Source organism: Arvicanthis niloticus, chromosome 11 (genome assembly GCF_011762505.2).
Source record: "Arvicanthis niloticus isolate mArvNil1 chromosome 11, mArvNil1.pat.X, whole genome shotgun sequence".
NCBI lineage: Eukaryota > Metazoa > Chordata > Mammalia > Rodentia > Muridae > Arvicanthis > Arvicanthis niloticus.
The window spans coordinates 13,472,501-13,492,671 of record NC_047668.1 but is presented as its reverse complement, the minus strand read 5'-3'; the positions used below and the strand labels follow the sequence as shown (position 1 = coordinate 13,492,671).

General features: G+C 44.2%; 1 protein-coding gene across 1 annotated transcript in view; it reads left to right on the top strand.

Annotated features, from left to right (window-relative positions):
- Prorp (protein only RNase P catalytic subunit) overlaps positions 1-20,171 on the top strand; it is an 82,332-nt gene that overhangs the window by 58,050 nt on the left and 4,111 nt on the right. The window contains 1 exon segment of the mRNA XM_034513950.2: positions 18,145-18,293. Within this exon segment, the coding sequence (XP_034369841.1) occupies positions 18,145-18,293 (149 nt within the window).

Here is a 20,171-nt window from a genome sequence, read left to right as displayed (position 1 = left end):
AATAACTGAATTCATATAATAACGCTTTGATATTGGCTTGGAGCTCATTATTAGAGCAACTATTGAGAGACAGTGACCCTTCGTGCACACAAGGTTGGAAAAGTTGAGAGGTGTGTTTACTTGCATGTTGTTACAGTTAAAATCAGATGGAAAGGTTTAGGGTTGTGTAATAATGGGATGTTTTCTAGCCACAAACTCCCTAGCAGCACATTTCACATTCCTTAGCAATCAGGCCCAAGGATACTTGGGTTCAAATCTGCTTTGGAAACTAATTTTTCCAAATACTGTGTTTCCTAGATCCCCACTAAAGTGATACATGACGTCACCTATCCAGCTCCACCAACAGCTTACTTCTGTGAGGTAGCTCTGCTCTTCCCTAGTTACCCCCCCCCAAAAAAAAAAAAAAACACACACACACACCCCGCCTCCAGGACTGAGCACTGAACTAGGTAGAGCCTTGCTCATGCTAGGCAAGTCTCTACCATTAAGCAATATCCCCAAGCCTATTTTTTCTTTAATTTTGAACAGGTCTTTCTAATTTGCCATAGCTGGACTTGGAATTACTCTGCTGCCCAGGCAGCCTTGAACTCACATTCCCCATTTCAGCCTCACAGTCGCTAGGCTTATAGACTGTAGCAGTACCAAATTAAGCTACAAAATGATTCTGGTCGCGGCCCTCCTCAACTTTGGGCCCACCCCAGTCAATGTTCTGGGTTCCCGAATGGAAGACACATACACACACACTTTATATTTCTCTTTCTCTCTCTCTCTCTCTCTCTCTCTCTCTCTCTCTCTCTCTCTCCCTCTCTCTCTTTCCTTTTTTCTCTTTTTCTTGCCCAGGAAACCCTAAAATTCCTACCTTTCTCTCCCTGGCCAGCCATTGGCCGCTGGCAACTTTATTTACCAATCAGAACCAACTGGGGACAGTGTCTTACAGATTAACATAACACAAGCAGCATTAGAGCAGACCCACAACAGCAGACCTCACCTACCAGTTGGACTTTCTTTCAGTCAGCATCTTAGAACGTACCTCTGTTGCCAATCTCGTCCTGACAGTCCAGTAAGAGTTCTAATTTGGATCACCGTTGCCATCTGCTAATCACACGTGAGGTGTGAAAGCCCCGTTCCAGCCTCAGTTTCACTGACCTCATCCTTTTAAGCCTCTCCAGAACAGGAGTAATGAAACAGTAACCTTGCAAGCTTTATACAAGGAGGCAGGTGAGACTCGTGGAAATTGACAAGCAATGTTCAGATGACAGGGAAGTATAAAGGCACAGTGAAGATTCCCTAATCCTGATCACAGAGCACCGTCCCCTGCCTCCCCACTGCTGGTATTAAAGGTATGCACCACTATGCTGCTCACATTTTTTAAAATTTATTCCGATGTGGGCACACATATACCGTGGCTCACGTGTGGAGGTCAAAGGGCAACTTACTGCTGTTGGCTCTCTCCTCCCACTGTGTAGCTCTGCTGGGCACTGAACTTAGACCATCAGACTAGACTGTAAATGACCCTACCTCCTAAGCCATCTCCCCAGCCCAGGACTGTTACTGACTTGAAGAATGGGTTTGAGGGTTAGAATTTCGTCGGTCTGAAGCTCACCCCTGCTGTTTACTGCCCTGTGATTTTGATCTTGCTGTCTAACTTCCCTGAACCTTAATTTCCCCATAAAATGGCAGTCTTAGGAGGCAGCATACCATAATTCAAAGGGTGCCTGTGGGATTCAATGATGATATGTATAGTAACACTAACTTTTAAAGTATTCTGGACATGCCATAATTGCCCAGGACCTCATAATAAAAGATTCTTCCCTTTTGTCTAGACACCTGTGAAAAAGACTCTCCAGGCATGTCCTTCAGTGAGAACCCACTCATCCCAACATGCTTCTGCCTTGATCAGTGAAGCATGGTGAACATACTTGCCTGGTGTATATTCAAATTCCTCCTGCCAGCGTCTCCCTCCCTTAAATCACATCCTCATTATTGCTTCCTGTCACTTCCAGTGTCTGGGTCCCCATTTCTGCTAAGAAAAGCAGAAGTGAGGGAGATGTACAGGTTTGGGGATTTCTAAAGGCTGTTCTTAAGTCTGCATTGTTATAGTAAGCTGTATTTATATGAATATAGTGTTTGGCAACTCTTTTCTCTGGGAAACATAAAGAACTTCCCTATTAATGACTGAAATGTGTTAGCCTTTTAGGGGATAAATATTGTGTTCTTCATGTACAGTTTAACGGTTACACGACTACAGGAGTTTAATTAAACCTAGTGTTGACGACAGAAGCCTTCTGCTCCCTTTTTTAACTCTACACTTTGCATATGGGGAAACCTAGGCTGTTAAGTTGCCTCAAGGACACAGGGTGTACTACTGAGCCTGAGCTATGGTTAAGCATATGAACTTGTGAATTTTTAATTTTTTGTTTGTTTTGCTATATCTATCTATCTACCTAATACCTGTCTCCTGTCTGCCTGCCTGTCTGTCTGTCTGTCTGTCTATCTATCTATCTATCTATCTATCTATCTATCTATCTACCTATCTATCCATGAAAGAGTCTCACTTTGTAGCTCTGGATGGCCAGGAACTCACTATGTAGATCAAGCCTCAAACTCACAGAGCTCTGCCTGCCTCTGCATCTGAGTGTTGGGATTAAAAGCATGTGCCGCCATGCCCTACAATAGGTATAGACCTAAATATTAGAAATAAATGTAGAAAAAATTAGAAATAGTAATTTTCCAGAATTTTGGAGACAGTTCTTCAGGCTTCTAGGGTTATTCTTTTATTATTGGGGGAGGGGTGTTTGAGCATAGGTAGGACTGGGCCATGGCACATGTGGATCACAGGACAGCTTTAGGATTCATTCTTCAGTTGTTCACTGAGATCCAGGATGGGACTCAGACCTACTCACCAGGGACCTCTACCCACTGAGCCATCGCACCAGCCCTGCCAGAGTTACTCAGACATTTTCATGTCTAGATTTCTTGTTGTTTCTTATTGCTGTTATTTAGGTTTTAGTCCAGGGTTTTTGTTTGTTGTTAGTCTGGTTTGGGAAGTTCTTTCAGTACTGGAGATTGAATCCAGTGCCTTCTATATATTAAGCAGGTGCTCTTACTAGTGAGCTAAATCCCCAGCACCCCCCCCCCCCCTTAATTGTTGAGGATTTAGCTTTTAATTATATGTGGGTAATTATGTATGGGTTTGTGCACATGAATGCCAGGTGCCCGTGGAAGCCAGAGGAGTCGGGTGCCCCTGGAGCTCGAGTTACAGGCAACTGTAAACCACCCTCAGGTCCTCTGCAGGGGATTGCTGTTAACCACTGAAGCATCTTGAAGTCCACACTCCCAAAGCCCAGCCCTTATCTTATTTCCCACTTGGAACAGAATCTTACCCAGACTGACCTGGAACTCACTCCATAACCCAAGCAGACCCTGATCTTACAATCCTCCTGCCTCAGTCTCCCCACCAGCTAAGATTACAGGCTTGTGTTGCTGGGTTCAACCAGTGACTTCTGATCTATAATATGAGATCTGCTTTATTCCCTTTGAAGACTTTCAGAGCCTTTCTTTGCATCCTTGACTTGAAAACTTTGCGAGGGGGTGATTGTTATGATATGTTTGCATCCATTGAGTTGGCCAGGTAACAGACACTTTCATTCTGGAAACTCTCTGTCTAGTGAGCTGATTATTGGTCATTTTGTTGATGATGCCATTTCTGGGATTCCTGCTCCTTCCCCAAAAGAATGAACCCTCAGGCTTCCGTCTCCTACCTCAGCAGGAGGATAAACTTAAGTTGTCCAGTTCTTTGGTGAGCCTCGTGTCTCCAGCCAGCCTCTCGTCTTTGCTCTCAGCTCTGAAATCTCTTGGGAGATTGTGTTGCCCCTTAGGGACCTCTGTGCAGGTTTGACAAGTTCCCCTTGTCCCCTTGCTTTCCAGCTTCCAAAACTAGGTTACCTTTCTCTCCCAAGTATGGTGGTTTGTCAGTTTTAAAAGTTTTTATTATAGTTTTAAGAGAATTCCAAGTAGGATTAAAATTAGATATATGTGTGCCTTCTTAGCGTAGAGATTTATGTTCTCCTATTCTTATCCAGTGTTACCAGATTGGCACAGATGCCCCCACCTTCACCTCAGGCAAAATAGCTGGTTAAGAGGTAGAGGGGGCATAAGAAAGAACCCTTTCATTCTCCTGGTTCTGATTTATGTCTCTTACTAGCTGACACCAAGAAATTTTGACATAACAGACTAGACATCCTGCCAGAGTTGTAATCTTTTCCAGAAAAAGATCAAACAGTGAGATTTTTTTAAAAAATTTTTTATTGGATATTTTATTTACATTTCAGATGTTATCCCCTTACCTCATTTCCCTTCCCCACCCAGGAACCCCCCTATCCCATCCCCCCTCCTTCTGCTTCTATGAGGATGTGCCCACACCTATCCCCCCACTCCCACCTCCCCACCCTCGAATTCCCCCACACTCGGTGTCCAGCCTTCATGGGACCAAGGATCTCCTCTCCCACCTGTGCCCGACAAGGCCATCCTCCCCTACATATACAGCTGGGGCCATGGGTCCCTCCCTATGTGCTCCCAGGCTGGTGGTTTAGACCCTGGGAGCTCTGGTTGGTTGGTATTGTGAGCAGTGAGATTTTTAGAATGGCTTAGAAACTGTGTGTTAAGTGCTACGTCTTTGTGGTTTCTGTGTAAATAGGGTCCCTCTGCTCAGTGCTCTTATAACTACTGGCACTCCTTTCCCCACTGTAAGCTATACACTGTACCTGATAAGTTTCCTCTCCAAGGACAGACTTAATCTAATAGCTATTAAGTAGCTTCGTGTGTGTGTGTGTGTGTGTGTGTGTGTGTGTTGTGTGTATCTACTGCTGATGCACTGAAGGTCTTCCCTCTCCTAATGCCTCCATCTGACTCTTTTGAATGTCTTTATTAATCAGTTGTGTACCACAGTGACTTGTTCTGTGTTCACAATCAAGATCCCAGATGGATCTGAGTAGAGGCTCGAAGAGGGACTCCAGGCCACATAGGCCATGGCGTTGAGCTGCACTTCTTTGTTTGATTCTTTTTTTTTATTCCATTGTTTTCTTTCTATTAGAGGGAGTTTGGTCTATCTAAATTCACCGAGTTAGACTGTATTAATGAGAGTTAATATTTACTGGGTAATTTTCTGTATGTTTTTGTATCTACATTCATTATCTACAGTGTACTCATGATAAAACAATTATTATTTCCATCTTATAACAATGAGGCAGAGGCACAAAGAACAAATGAAGCTTTCCCATTTGATAGTTTGTACATCATGGCACCAGGATTTGAACCCAGGCAGGCTGGTCCCAAAGCTCGTGTCTCCAGCACTGTTGTTAGAGTCGGTATTAAGGAGTAGATGCCAATGGAAAGGCCTCTTTCATGTGCCTGTTCGTCTCACTAACTGCTTAAGACCTCCTGTTGGTGTTAAGTTGGAATAATAACTGGAGAAATTTCTATGCAGTCGGGCCTTTCATACATTTAAATAGACCAGGATTGTTCAAAGAACACAGTAACTATAGTGTACACTCTTGGAGGCTTTGTAATTGGGCCAAAGCTTTGTCCACTGCTGCTACTGGACAGGCTACACACATCTTCAGACCTTCTTTTTTTAGTCATTAATTAATGTCCTACAAACCTGAGAGTGTCCGTGTGCTTTTCCAGAGTGAGAAAAGTATTTCCATATCTTGGATTGGATGTAGAATACTATGGAAAACTTTAAAATTTATTTTTATTTATTTAGAGTCAGAGCTACTCACTATGTATCTCTGGCTGTTCCAGAACTCACAATGTAGACTAGTTAACTGGCCTTAGTTCACAGAGATCTGCCTGCCTCTGCCTCCCGAATGCTGTGGCTAAAGGCCTGCACTACATCTGGCTACTTATTCCATGCCCGTGCATGTATGTATATCTGTGCACCGTGTGCGTGCATTCCTGTTACCCACAGAGTTCTGCAACTAGAATTATCGCTGTTGTGAGCTGCCGTGTGACTGCTTGGGATGGAACCGAGACCCTCCGAGAGTGATCAGGTCTCCTAACTTCTGAGCCACTTCTCCGATCCCTGTGAAAAATTTTATAAGTCTCTTGAGGGTAAGATCAGAATAAGTAGGCTCGATATTTTTAAAATTAGCCTTCATTATTCAAAATACTACCCTCTCTTGCAAAATACTACCCTCTCTTGCCTTGAAGAACAAAGGAGACACAGATACCTTGTAGAGACACTAAAGACAAACAATGCATATAAATATTCAGAGAAAAGTCACACTGTGAGTCATGAGCCAAATCTGTCTTCCTGACAGCCCTCGCTCTGCTAGCTAGGCTCTACCCAGGCCCACAATTTGATCATTTTCTAAAAGGTTAGATTGCTGTGTGGGTGCCAGTGGCATCAGAGTAGACAGAGGTGTCCAGGAAACACATCCCACACTGGGCAGGATGTGCCCAAGGCAGGAATGGCATTTCTCTTCCTCAATAGAATTGTTTCATTAACTGAGGACAAGATGAGGTCATTGAAATCTCCCTAAAATACCAGAGACTGACAAACACAGGATATAGTCTGAGTCTTAAAGCAGTGGGATCATTATGACATCAGAATGAGGTAATATGACACAGTGTATGGACATTTTCCCAAGATACTTTAAAGACCTTCACAGAGTTGGTCTCTGGGTAACTTTAAATTTGCACATAGAGATGGAGGTAGGACTCTGCCTCTTCAGTCTCAACCTCTCCCCTCAGAAACTGCCCCAGCCAACATATGAGCTGGTGGGATGTGCATGTACCCACTGAGGGCTCCCATCTTCCTGCTTGTGGAATATGCATGTACCCACTGAGGACTCCCATCTTCCTGCTTGTGGAATATGCATGTACCCACTGAGGGCTCCCATCTTCCTGCTTGTGGAATATGCATGTACCCACTGAGGACTCCCATCTTCCTGCTTGTGGAATATGCATGTACCCACTGAGGACTCCCATTGTCCTGCTTGCCCCAGGTTCCGCCTTTCATCCTCCAATACCCCCATCATCATCGGGTGCTAATCTCTCTCTACCATGGCATATAAAGTTTGAACAGTTTCCACAAAACTATTTTTTTTACATGAGTACACTGTCACCTTCTTCAGACACACCAAAAGAGGGTATCAGATCCCATTACAGATAGTTATAAGCCACCATGTAGTTGCTGGGAATTGAACTCAGGACCTCTGGATGACCAGTCAGTGCTCATAACTGCTGAGCCATCTCTCCAACCCAGCAAAACTATTATTAATCTCCTTGAAAAACAAAAGCATAATAGGGCTGGAGAAATGGCTCAGCCATTAGAAGCCTGAGGACACAAGTTCTATTCCCAGCACCTACATGGTTTCTCACAACTGTCTATAATTCCAATTACAGAGCATCTGACTCCCTTTTCTGACCTCAGTGAGCACCAGGCACACACAAGTGGTGCATAGGCAAACATGTAAGCAAAACACACGCACTCACATGCACACAGACACATACACACACACACACCACACCTTCATCCTCCTGGTCTTGCAAGCGCCTCCTGTCAGTAGTAAACCAGGCTGACACAGCATCAGCTAAACAGCAGGCAAATAAATCATGAACAAATATTTGAGCCCAGAAGCTGCAAGCCACAATTTTAAAAGGTTTTCTAAACCCTTTCCATGGAGTATTTTCAGCAGTACACAGAAAAAAAAAAATGTTTAAGATGCCAGTCACTTGAGAAATACAGAGTCCGGAGGCTGGAGAGATGGCTCAGTGGTTAAGAGCAGAGGTCCTGAATTCAATTCCCAGCAACCACATGGTGGCTCACAACCATCTGTAATAGGATCTGATGCCCTTTTCTGGTGTGTCTGAAGACAGCTACAGTGTACTCATATGCATTAAATAAATAATATTTTTTAAAAACTTAGGAATAATCTCCCAAAAAAAGGAGGGACAGAAGAGTGAGTGATGCCTTGTTCCCCTAACACATAGTCCCAATTTGCAGTAAAAACAGCCGCAGGGCATGTTGGGTGAGAACAGTTTCCACTCTATGAAGCTTCCCTTTCACCCCAGGTTCTGTAAAGACAGAGAGCAGCGGAGCTCAGCCATCCAAGCTTCCCATGATTTTTAAAGAGCAGTTTGCTTGCCTTCGTTTCACACAGGTTATGACAGTAGCAGGCACTCCTAGGGAATGCTACAGACGCATTAGCTGAGGAACACTGGACCCTCACACAATGGGTAGGCTTGAGTGTGCCTCCTGACTAAAACTGACATGAAGTACAGCCTTCCTGGCGGCCCTCTTCCTCACCACCCATTCCTGAAACAGAGAACTCTTAAGATGACGGACGTTGTACAGACATGGCCTCCCTGCACCATGTCATCAGATACACATCAGCTGCTTTATAAAGCCACTAAAATGAGGTGACATTGACACAGAGAGCTTGCCCTGAAAGCCAAGAAGTTCCTTCCTTCAGGTCTGGAGAGATGGCTCAGCAGCTAAGAGCACTTGCTGCCCTTGCAAAGGATCTGGGTTGGGTTTCCAGTACCCATGTGGCAGCTTATAACTGCCTTTAACTCCAGTTACAGGGGGCCCAACACCCTCTTCTGGCCTCCAGAAGCTTCTGCATGGCCACAGTGCACATAAACTCGTGCAGATACATGCATGCATACAAAATAAGAAAGAAAGAAAAAAAGAGAAAAAAAGAAAACAAAAGATCCTTCCTCTACATTGCTGCACAGAAGCACCCTGAATAAGTCCCAAATGTCTCTTTACTTCCCCCTTTTTAAATGAGAAAACACTATTGACTTCCCTCATAAACTGTTATAAGAGGTAGTAAAAAAAATTGTAAGATTTCATCTTTACATATGAAGAAATTATATGCAAATAATGTAACTTTACATTTTTGTTAATGATGACGTGATAAATAGCACAAAGTTAATGGAGGGGAAGGAGAGGCATAAGTGGAAGGCACTTTATCCATTTTACAAATAAGGAGATCTCAACCAAAACAAAAGGGGGAATTTGGAATTCCTGAGGCCAGAACCCCAAAGGATCAGTCCTGTGCTGATATCAATTTAGAATTGTGTGCTCAGTTGCTGATACTAATGGGAAGCGTGGTCACGGGCAACTGGTGCTTCAGTTATAATGCCACTGAAAGCACCTTTTCACCAGACGCTAGTGTGGAGCCAGAACCTCGGCATCCTCACGACCACGTTCCCAGTGCCCTCTGTCGTTACACAGGGAAGATGCCTGTTGGCTATAGGCATTGCCAGTCTACCACACCTGAGTTTTACCTTGCCATGCTCTCTGCATATCTGCAGTCATGTAGAAATTCCTAGGCTCAGGCCACAGAAGAGAGCTATCAGGAGGAAGGGCCGTTTTTCTGCACATGCAACACACACGTTATCTTTGCTGGGTTCACTCGGATCCTAATGCTCCCTCCTTGTTAGTGCAAGAGATGTTCTCTCTCCCTGTCCTTAGATTCTTTCTCAGGAGCTTCTTTTAACAAGTATTTCTTCTTTATGTCTGCTTTCTTCAGCGTCTACCCTTGCCACTGGCTTTTTCTGATAAAATGTTCTCAAGTCTCCTTGGCTTTTAAAGCAGTTGGAGGTTGGGAGGGGTGTGTGTGCAGTGTGTGTGTGTGTGTGTGTGTGTGCAGGGTGTGTGGGGGGGGGATGAGAATGTGATTGTGGGGGATGAGAGTGTGTGGGTGGTCTCGGTGTGAGGGTGGGGTCATGTGAGGTGGGGGGTACTTGAACGTGTGCTGTGATGGGGGTTGGGTTTTGAAGAGGCCACACCATTTGGTCTGAGTGAAGAAGAGTAGAACTGTTTGCTTAGCAAAACAGAGCTAATAAGTCTACATGTGCCGTGCTGAAAACTGAAAATAGAGAGAGTCTGAGTCTTATATAGGAGTCTAGAAAAACAACTAAACTCAGTACTGTTGCTATGGAACCATGAAACTGGTTATGTGTGTTCACACACTATGTGTGTTCACAGATCACATCCTTCCATGGTGCCCCATGTCACAATAATACTTAGACTCTTCCTCCCTGAAAATTACACACGCATGCATGCATGCACGCACGCACGCACGCACGTATGCACGCACTTTCCAGTGTTCCTCCTGTTGGACCCCCTCTACTTTCATCCCTTTTAGGTCCTTATCCTGTTCCATGACAGCTCATCTACCTTCTCCCATCCTCATCTGATCTCACATCTAAAGCTTTCTATTGGCTGCTTACAAGACACCTCCAACTCAGGGATATCAAAGGTTCTTTCTCTCAAGACCCTGCCCGGGAACCACAATCTATCCAATGGTCCAAGACTTGCTTAATTTGTTCTCCTTTTTATTTTCTGCTTTCAGTTAGTGACTGTTCAGTTCTGCTTTTCCAGCTCTGAAAAGAAGGCGCCCTTCTCCATCTGTGCTGCCTGCCAGCTGTCTCATTGTTTCCTGCCTGGGTTGCTGCAGGAGCCTCCCATTAACATACGTACGCACGCATGTACCCACACTCGTAAGCCCTGTGGCACAGTCCAGAATTTTGCCATCTACAGTGATAGTCTGTTTTAAATCCTTTCATCTCCCCCACTGCTTCCAGGCAAAACCAGACTCTTCTGATTAAGGCCTGTGCATCTGTCCCCCTCATCCTAGGCATTCTCCATGTCACCCTCTCGAACCTCTGCCTGAGCTAAATCTTACTCTTGACGTTTAGAATTCAGCATGCTGATGATCTTGGACCATGCTGCTCCTTGTCCATGGAAAGCCCCATTCCTTGTCTGGGCAGTTCATCTGAAAACTCAGCCTGGCTATGTCACTTGCTCTGTGGAGATAAGCCTGACGGCCTTCCTGTCCTTGAGTGTGACTGAAGTGACCGTCCCTGTGCTCCCTCCAAGCAGTTATTACACTGTACTAGTCATTTAGCAACAATGCCCTAAGGTTAGGAGATAGTTGCCTTCGTGTCTGTGACCCCAACAGTTTCAGCCTAGGAGCTTACCAAGAGTGTTCTCAGTAATGCTGATGAATGAACTGGCTTTTCCCCATCACAAGCACGCTTTGAAATACACAGACACATCCAAACACACACATACATACAGGCATGCCACGGAGTAAAAGACTTTACATCCAAACTGGTTTCTACATCCAGCCACCAATTTGTAAAAATCATAGCATGTTGCAGGCCATAGTCCATGATACCTGGGGGGATAAAAATCAGCAAAATGTGGAATATTCTGTGAGACAGACCATGCTTCTTTAACTGCAAGAGAAGAGAGGAGTGAGGCCTGGTTACACAGGCGAGGGTCTGTAATCCCATCTAGGTGAGGCTAAGGCAGAAAGATGGAAAACACAAGCCTTACCTAGGATGAATTCAAGGCTGCCCTATGCAGCTGAGACCCTGTCTCAAGTGTTTCAAATGGAGCCCTGGGTACATATATATATGTCAGTAGTACAGACCTTGCCTCATCACAAGAACCTAGTCCACCCAGGACCAGGGGCTGGGGGAGGTCAAGGAAGACAAACACCAGAGAAGAAGAAAGTTACCGAGCAATTGCATTTACGAAGCTTTTTTTTAGATCCTAATTTTTATTTTGTTTTGAGGCAGAGTCTTCATGCATAAGCTAGGCTAGTTTCAAACTCACTTTGTAGCACAGGCTAGCCTCAAATGTGAGATCCTCTTGTCTCTGTCTCCCAATTGCTAGGATTCCAGGCTTATGCCACCTCACCTTATGAAATCCTTTTTTAAAAAAACCAACCAAACAAACATAAAAACCAAACAAGGTAACTCAGACTAGCCTAGAACTCAAGGTCTTTCTGCCTCTACTTATCAGTGCTGAGATTACAAGTGCATGCCACTTGCTTGACTGAATAATGAATATTATATGTGGGATGTATAATTGTTACCTTGCTGAGAATCTGATGTAATTTTCTGCAGATATCAGACCCCAAAGGCTTTAGAGGTTGTGGAGACCTGCAGTCCATACAACTCTGGGGGTAACAGAATCTGTAGAGAGCGGTAAAAAGAAGTTCTGGAGGCCTATAAGATGGCTCAGTGGGGAAAGACACCACCAAGCCTGATGACCTGTATTCTGTGCCTGGGATCCACATGGTGGAACAAGAGAGCTCACTCCCAAAAGTTGGCCCCAGACGTATACCCATGCATACATAAACATACACATAAATCTGATAAAATTATATTTTTTTTCTTTTGTTTTGTTTTGTTTTTTTAAGGCAGGGTTTCTCTGTGTAGCCCTGGCTGACCTGGAAAGCACTCTGTAGACCAGGCTGGCCTTGAACTCAGAGATCTGCCTGCCTCTGCCTCCAGAGTGATGGGATTAAAAGCAGTGTCACCACAGCTCAGCTTAATAAATTTATTTTTTTAAAGACATTAAAAGAACATGGACAGGAACTACATTTGGTATTTAGTACACCCAGTGTCTTGCCCTGAACTCTTGACGTGAGTGTGTGTCAGCCAGCCCCTGCCTTCTACTCCTGAGCTCCTAACAGTTGCCTCTGCACAGCAAGAAGCCCTGCCAGGTGTAGTTTTGTCTACAGTCAGAAACTATTTTATGCCAAAGGTAGTTTTTCGATTTCTGAGTTTTTAAAAATTAGTATCCATTTCTACAGCAGGAAAACAAATCAAGATGGAGGCCACACTAGGGGATGCTTGCACCAAGGCTGGCCTTCAGCTTGGTCTTACAGGGGATGCTTGCCCCAAGGCTGGCCGTCAGCTTGTCCTTACCCTCCTAGTGACTTAAAGACTTAGCACCTCCAATGTGTACAGACCATGGTGAAGTAGTAGGGAACATAGAAAACAAAACCCCTTTTTTGTTCCTTTTAGTAATTGTAAAACTGGGTTGTTTTGTTTTTAACATACAGAATTATTAAAACCTCAGCTCCTCAAACCGCTATGGGCTGCGCTGTTGTTGTTGTTGTTTTGTTTTGTTTTGTTTGGGGTTTTTATGTTCGGTGGGTTGGTTGGTTTTTTTGTTGCTGGTGTTGGTTTTGAGACAGGTCTCCCTGTATAGCCCTAGCTGTCCTAGAACTCACAGAGATCCACCTGCTCACCTCAGTGTGAGCCACCACACCCAGCTTGTATAACCTTAACTACTTACAACTCAAATCAGAATTCCACTGGCGTCATCATCATTATCTACCAATCCTCTGGGTCGATGGCCTCTTGAGGAGTGGTTTGCCCAGAGAGAGCCAGCCTTTGGTGTGCTTGTGCTGTCTGCATACATTGGCACTTTTGGATTGACAGCTTCTTCACCTTCAAGTCTGGAATAAATGAGGCAGAAACCCCAAGCCAGGCATAGTGGTCAGGCCTGTAACCTAGCACTGGGAAGGCAGAAGCAGGGAGATTAAAGTCCAGCAATGTTCTATAGCAACATTGAGAGTAACCTAAGTCTTTTTAAAATGTCTGTCTGTCTGTCTGTCTTTCTATCTATCTATCTATCTATCTATCTCCATCTCGTAGGTGTCAGTGTATCTGTCTATGAGTCTGTGTGTCTGTGTGTGTGCTCATATGAGCGCAGGTACCTGGAGACACTGGATCTCCTGGATCTGGAGTCACGGTCCTCAGGAAAAGCGGTGAGTGCTCTTAGCTGCCTCTTTGCTCATATTCACTCCCCACGTTGCCTCCTTTTTCACACTTCCTCCTCTGCATCCCTCCTCCCAAATGTCCCATTTCTGCTTTTGTGTCACTTGTGTGTGTGCCATGTCCTTCCTCCCAGTCGGTTTAGGTTTTTGTCCCCCCCCTCCCTCCCCCCGTACTATTACAATACAGCCTGTAGTTAACACTGCACACAGTTCTGTCCAGCTATAAATAGTAATTAATTATTATACATGGCTACATCTCCAATCCCAGGTTGATTCAGTTTGTTTTGGTTTCAAGACATGGTCTGTCTGTGTAGCCCAGGCTGGCCCAGAACTAGCACTACCCATGCCTCAGCTCCTTGAGCACTTGAATTACAGACACGCACCATCATACCCGGTGCAGTTTTATTTTTGATCGAGCATACAATTAAGTTAACTTCTTTTTCTTTGCTACTTCGGGTATGCCCGTGATTGTGACCCAGCCTATCAAGCCCAGCCTGCAGCTGAGCACAGAGGCTTTTCATGGCCAGACAGCTTTCAGGTTACCTTTATTCTACCTCGACACCTTTAAAATTATAAAAATAAATAAATAATAACTGTCTTCTACTTTCATAATATTGTCATTTAGAGACCGCTCCACCACAAGATGGTGCCCCAGAGTAATTGAAGCTATGGTTTTTCTCTTCTTCATTACTAATCTCTAATTTTGTGAATTGGGGCAGTTTCTCTGAGTCAGGGTATGGCTGTGAAGGCTTGGTTGTGTTTTTCTTTAGACCATGTCTTCCTGGATACACAGAAAGTTGAAAAACCAGAATCAAGCAGTGTAGGGTTGTGTTGTTTGATTGTGGTACCAAGGATTGAACCACAGAGCTTGTGGTGCTCTATAGGTGCTCCACCACCAAGCCAAAGTGGTGCTCCACAGGTGCTCCACCACCAAGCCAACATGGCCTTATATCACATTAGACAGGCTCTCACTAAGTTTCTCAGGCTGGCCGGCCTGGAATTTGAGAACCACCTGCCTCAGTTTCTGAAATACTGTAGGTTATTGGAATGCAGCACCATTCTGAGCTTCAGCATGTGCTTTAACATTCTTAATATGTTTGCAAGAATTTATGGTAATTCATATTTAAACTTTGAAAAGTAATTGTTATCCCTATTAATGGGTCTGATTTCCACTTTGAATCTATGTTCATAGAAAATAATGTATAATTTCAGCATCACTTTAAATAAATGGAGGACCCAGAAAATGCCACCTACAACTAAGAACCTGAGTTCAGTTCCTACAACCCACATGGTGTACCTCTTGCAAGTTGTCCTCTGATCTTAGCACAGATCAGAGGCACTGTGTCACGTGTGCACACAAACACATGCATATGCATAGGCATACACACAATACATGTAAAAGAAAAAAAGGAAATGGAGTTCAGCATGGTAGTGCATGCCTGTAGTTGCAGCTACTGGGAGCTCAAGCCAGTGTGACACGCTACCTCGCTGCCGATAAGGAGCACGTCACACTCAAGATTCTTCTGACAGCATCTTTTATTGTTACAGCTCTTTTAGTTAGAAGGATGCAAGATGGAGAACAAAGGAAGGACCCCAAGCCCCAGAATGTACTGACTTATATACTATCAAAGAGACATGATCTGTCCTCATTGGCTTACAGACTGGGGTCTCATTTACATATTCACTGATAGTACTATCAGCGGGAAAATTTGCGCCTACACGTGCACACAGCTGCAGACACCAAGGCCAAGAAGAATCAGGAACAGGAAGCCAGCGCCATCTTATAATGGCGAGCGTATAGCTACTTCAGCAAACGCAGCATGGCTCCTAACAAGCCAGGAAAACAGTGAGCTTAAATTCTACCTTGATAACTTATCAAGATCCCACCTCAGGGTAACTAACTAACTAACCCCAGAAACAGTAAAAACCTACAATCCTAGGACTCTTAGTCTTACTTCAAGCTGAGGTTGGTAGTACCAGGCTAGCAAGGGTTTCCTAGCAAGACTGCCTCTAAAACACCATGTACATTCACGCACATGAACATGTATACACACAAACACATGCACACACACACACACAATAAGTGCATTTTGGAAGACAGGCACTTGTCATGTCTTTTAAAGTGTTGAATTCCTGAATCACACTTTTGGGTGATTACCATCATTACTGTGCTCTTGTGCTGTAGGGTCTTTCTGTATAGCTCAGGCTGTCCTGACACTCACATATTCCAGTCTGGACTTGAAAGGCCTCTGTCTACTGAGTGCTGGGGTTGCAGGCATGGGCTGACATGCCCGGTTCCTGGTGTTGGCCATATTCTTTAGCTAATCAGGATGTTTATTAACCATCAAGTATATGTACAGACAGATCTTATATATCAGAAGACAACTTTGTGGGGTTTCCTTTCCTTCTGCCATCATGTGGGCTCTAGGGACTGCACTTGGGCCAGCAGGCTTCATAGCAAGTACCTTTATTCGCTAAGTCATCCTGGTGCCCCACAAAAGCTGCATTTTACTAATTAAAAACTTTCCGTGGGAATCTCCACTCTGGTCCTGGCATTCTTCTTTGCTTGTATATTAACTCATTCAGCAGACAAATATTCATTTGTTTTCATTCTGAACTGGTAGTTAGGGGGCAATAAAACCAACTACTTTGTAAAATCATATTTGCAGTAGAGTAGGGTGAACAAAACTCCAGGGTAAACAGAAAATATACCAATAGACAGTATAAGTATACCAATAGACAGTAAGGACAGTATAAATATACCAACACACAGTAGAGACACTATAAATACACCAGTAGACAGTAAAGACAGTATAGATATACTAATACACAGTATAGACAGTATAAATATACTAGTAGACAGTATAGACAGTATAAATACACCAGTAGACAGACAGTATAGACAGTATAAATACACCAGTAGACAGTATAGACAGTATAGACAGTATAAATACACCAGTAGACAGACAGACAGTATAGACAGTATAAATACACCAGTAGACAGTATAGACAGTATAGACAGTATAAATACACCAGTAGACAGACAGACAGTATAGACAGTATAAATACACCAGTAGACAGACAGACAGTATAGACAGTATAAATACACCAGTAGACAGACAGACAGTATAGACAGTATAAATACACCAGTAGACAGTATAGACAGTATAGACAGTATAAATACACCAGTAGACAGACAGACAGTATAGACAGTATAAATACACCAGTAGACAGACAGACAGTATAGACAGTATAAATACACCAGTAGACAGACAGACAGTATAGACAGTATAAATACACCAGTAGACAGACAGACAGTATAGACAGTATAAATACACCAGTAGACAGACAGACAGTATAGACAGTATAAATACACCAGTAGACAGACAGACAGTATAGACAGTATAAATACACCAGTAGACAGACAGACAGTATAGACAGTATAAATACACCAGTAGACAGACAGACAGTATAGACAGTATAAATACACCAGTAGACAGACAGACAGTATAGACAGTATAAATACACCAGTAGGTGGTCTAGACAAGGACAGAGCGCTTCAGTTTGTGAGCTGTGCTGCTGTTTAGGAACAAGGCCTCATCCAGCCTTTCTTCTTTTGTCATGTTTGGGAGTTTTGTTTCAGGCAGGATCTTGCTGTGTAGTTCAGGCTGACCTCAAACTAGTGATTCTCCTGCCTCAGCCTCTATAGAGTATTGGGATTATAGACAAGGTGTTACCACACTCACCTAAATACTACCTTGGCAACCCAAGTTCAAGCCCAGATCCCACATAATGGTGGAAGGAGAGGACCTAGCCCACAGAGCTGTCCTCTGGCCTCCACCTGTGTGCTGTGGCAAATCCCCCACCAGTAATAACAATAAGAATTCTTTTAAAAGTTGTTAAAAGTAATGCCAGATGGTGGTGATGCACTCCTTTAGTCCCAGCACTTGAGAGGTAGAGGCAGGGTTCGAAACCAGCCTGGTCTACGGAGCCAGTTCTAAGATGGCCAGGGCTACACAGAGAAGTCCTGACTTGAAAACGAAAACAAAAACAAAAAACAAACAAAAAAATCATTTAAAAAATATATAGTTTTTGCTTCAAATTTAGGGTAATGCCTTTTGTGTCCCATCACTATCCCAGGAAACTCTAGTGGGTTCAGTTTAGAAACAGCTGATTAGTCCGTCTGCAGTAATCCACACCGAGAGCCAGTATAGCGTGACCAGGGCAGGGGTTAGGAATTTGTAAACTGGCCATGGTGGTACAATACAAACCTATAATTCCAGACCTCAGTATATGGAGGTATGAGGGCCAGACGTTCAAGGCTACCCTTGACTTCATAGCTGGAAGCCAGCCTGTACTACTTGAGAGCTGCTGTTAAACAAACAGCAGCAAAGAAGGCATTAACTTATCATTTTCCTCGGGCTTTAAAAAATGGAAAATTATTAAAAGCTATTTTCTTCCAGTTAGGAAGATATTCACCCGAAGGAACCAGCTCAAAGAACCTGCCCAGTTATTTGAACTTCTTTGTTTGACTCTTTGTGTTTTTTAGCTCCTGGCCATAGTTTCTCAACTAGCCCAACAGAATCTACAGTTGCTGGTCCTGGGCCGGAAGCACATGCTGAGGCCGAGTTTCCAGTGGAGAAAGGACGAGATGGAGCAGGTGCGAAAGCAAGCCCACTGTTTTTTTGCTGATAACATGTAAGTATGGAGGGGACAGGTGAGGTAGACTGGATTCCAGTCACCATCTACTCACTAGTTAACCACTTTGTCATTTAGAAATGCATGCCTGTGAGTAATGCAGCCACATTTCAAACAAAAACAGAGAGCTGCAGGTAGCTTACAAAGTCCAACATCCACAGTAGAACAGATGTGCAGGAGAATAAATCAGCACGCACGAGAAGAGGGGAAGTGGGTCTGGAGTGGATCTGCCACTCGGCATACACACCATAAACTCCTAAACTGATCGACGAGCAGTTACCAGCAAATGTGAACACGGTCAGCCCTAGCCTTTTAGTCCTGACGGAACAAGCCAGCAGAAGGCTTCCTTGTAGCCAATGATCATTGCTGTGGGAACGATTCCTTACCTTACAGTGCTCCTCCCTCATACCGGGACAGCAGGGATTCAGATGTCCTAGCACAGGAATTAACTGGACACTGGTGAAAAAAAGGCCAGTGTGGGTGGGTGAGAACAGCCATGAGGAAACCAGTCCTCTGGGCTGGAGATGGAGTTCAGTTGGGAGAAAGCTCTCCTGGCATGCAGGAAGCTCTGAGTTCCACCTCAGCCCCACGTAGAGCCAGCTGTGCTGGTCCCAGTCTGTAATCTTAGCCCTGTGAGGTAGAAGCAGGAAGATTGGGCGTTCAAAGAGGAGGGCCTCACTGGGGGCCTGAATTTATTCTGATCGAAAGAAAATTGCTGTGAGTTTCATCTTCCCAGGAAGCCCAAGGAACATGGAGAGTAGGGTTAGGAAGGCAATATGCAGTTCATAAGCAGAAAGCAGCTCTGCAGGAAGGTGGGGGGTCCTGGACCGTACACTCGAGCCCTCAGTGTGCCCCCAGGCCTTCACACTTAGCCGGTACACATAGGTTTTCACACTTGGCTGGCACACGTTTGTTTGCAGGCATTCCCTGGCTGTCACTGTGCAGGTGTTTGCCTTAGCCCTAAGCTTAGTGCTCGTTAGTTCAGAAGTGAGAACTTCAAGGGTTTTCGGAATCACACTAAGAATTTATTCTTATAAAGGTAAAATGGCTCTTGACATTGCATGAGGCAGGAGGCCAACTCTTTATTCAGATCACAAACAAAACTGCTTTTTAAGCCTAAAGGAGGGATTTCCATTGCTTCAAGAGCAAAAGCCTTGATCCTCATGTAGTGTTGCTAAGCCTTAGGAGAGGAGTCTAGGCTCGTGTCAGATTACAGACCTGCTGGTGCCCACCCAGAACAGTTGTTACTTCGTGTATAATCTTCATGAGATAGTTGTGAAGGGTAAATGGTTGTAACACATAAAATCCGGCACCAAGTTCATGGAGAGCTTGTATGTTCATTACTGTCACCGTTGTTACTTGTCTTATAGAAAGGACCCGGATAAATCATGTGCTGTAACCCAGGAGTCTCGTGGGAGTGAGCCTCGCTCCCTGCCTTGAGACCTGTACGTCAGCCTGTGCTGAATGTGTCTGCTGAAGCTCTAAGCTCTCTTGTAAAGACGGATCCACTGGTCTCCTGGGCCTCTGGATTTAGATATTTATACGTTTAATGTTAACTTGGATTCTCTACTAACGTACCAAACAAACCTTTTAAGCAAAAAAACAAAACAAAACAAAACAAAACAGAGCAGTGTGTGAATCCCACAATCCCCCTGTAAATACAACCTGCTCTAACATTGCACTCTTCCTCCATTTAAAACCCCTGTGGATTTTTAGGTTCTTTGTTTTTGTTTTTGGGATAACTACAAGTCTAGCTCAGGCTGGCCTGGAAGTTTTTGTGTACCTTCAGCTTTCCACTGCATTTTAGAGAGTGTCACCAACTAAGGCCTCCAAGTGCTTTATGAGGGTCACTCAGATCCCACCTGTCAAGAAATCAGA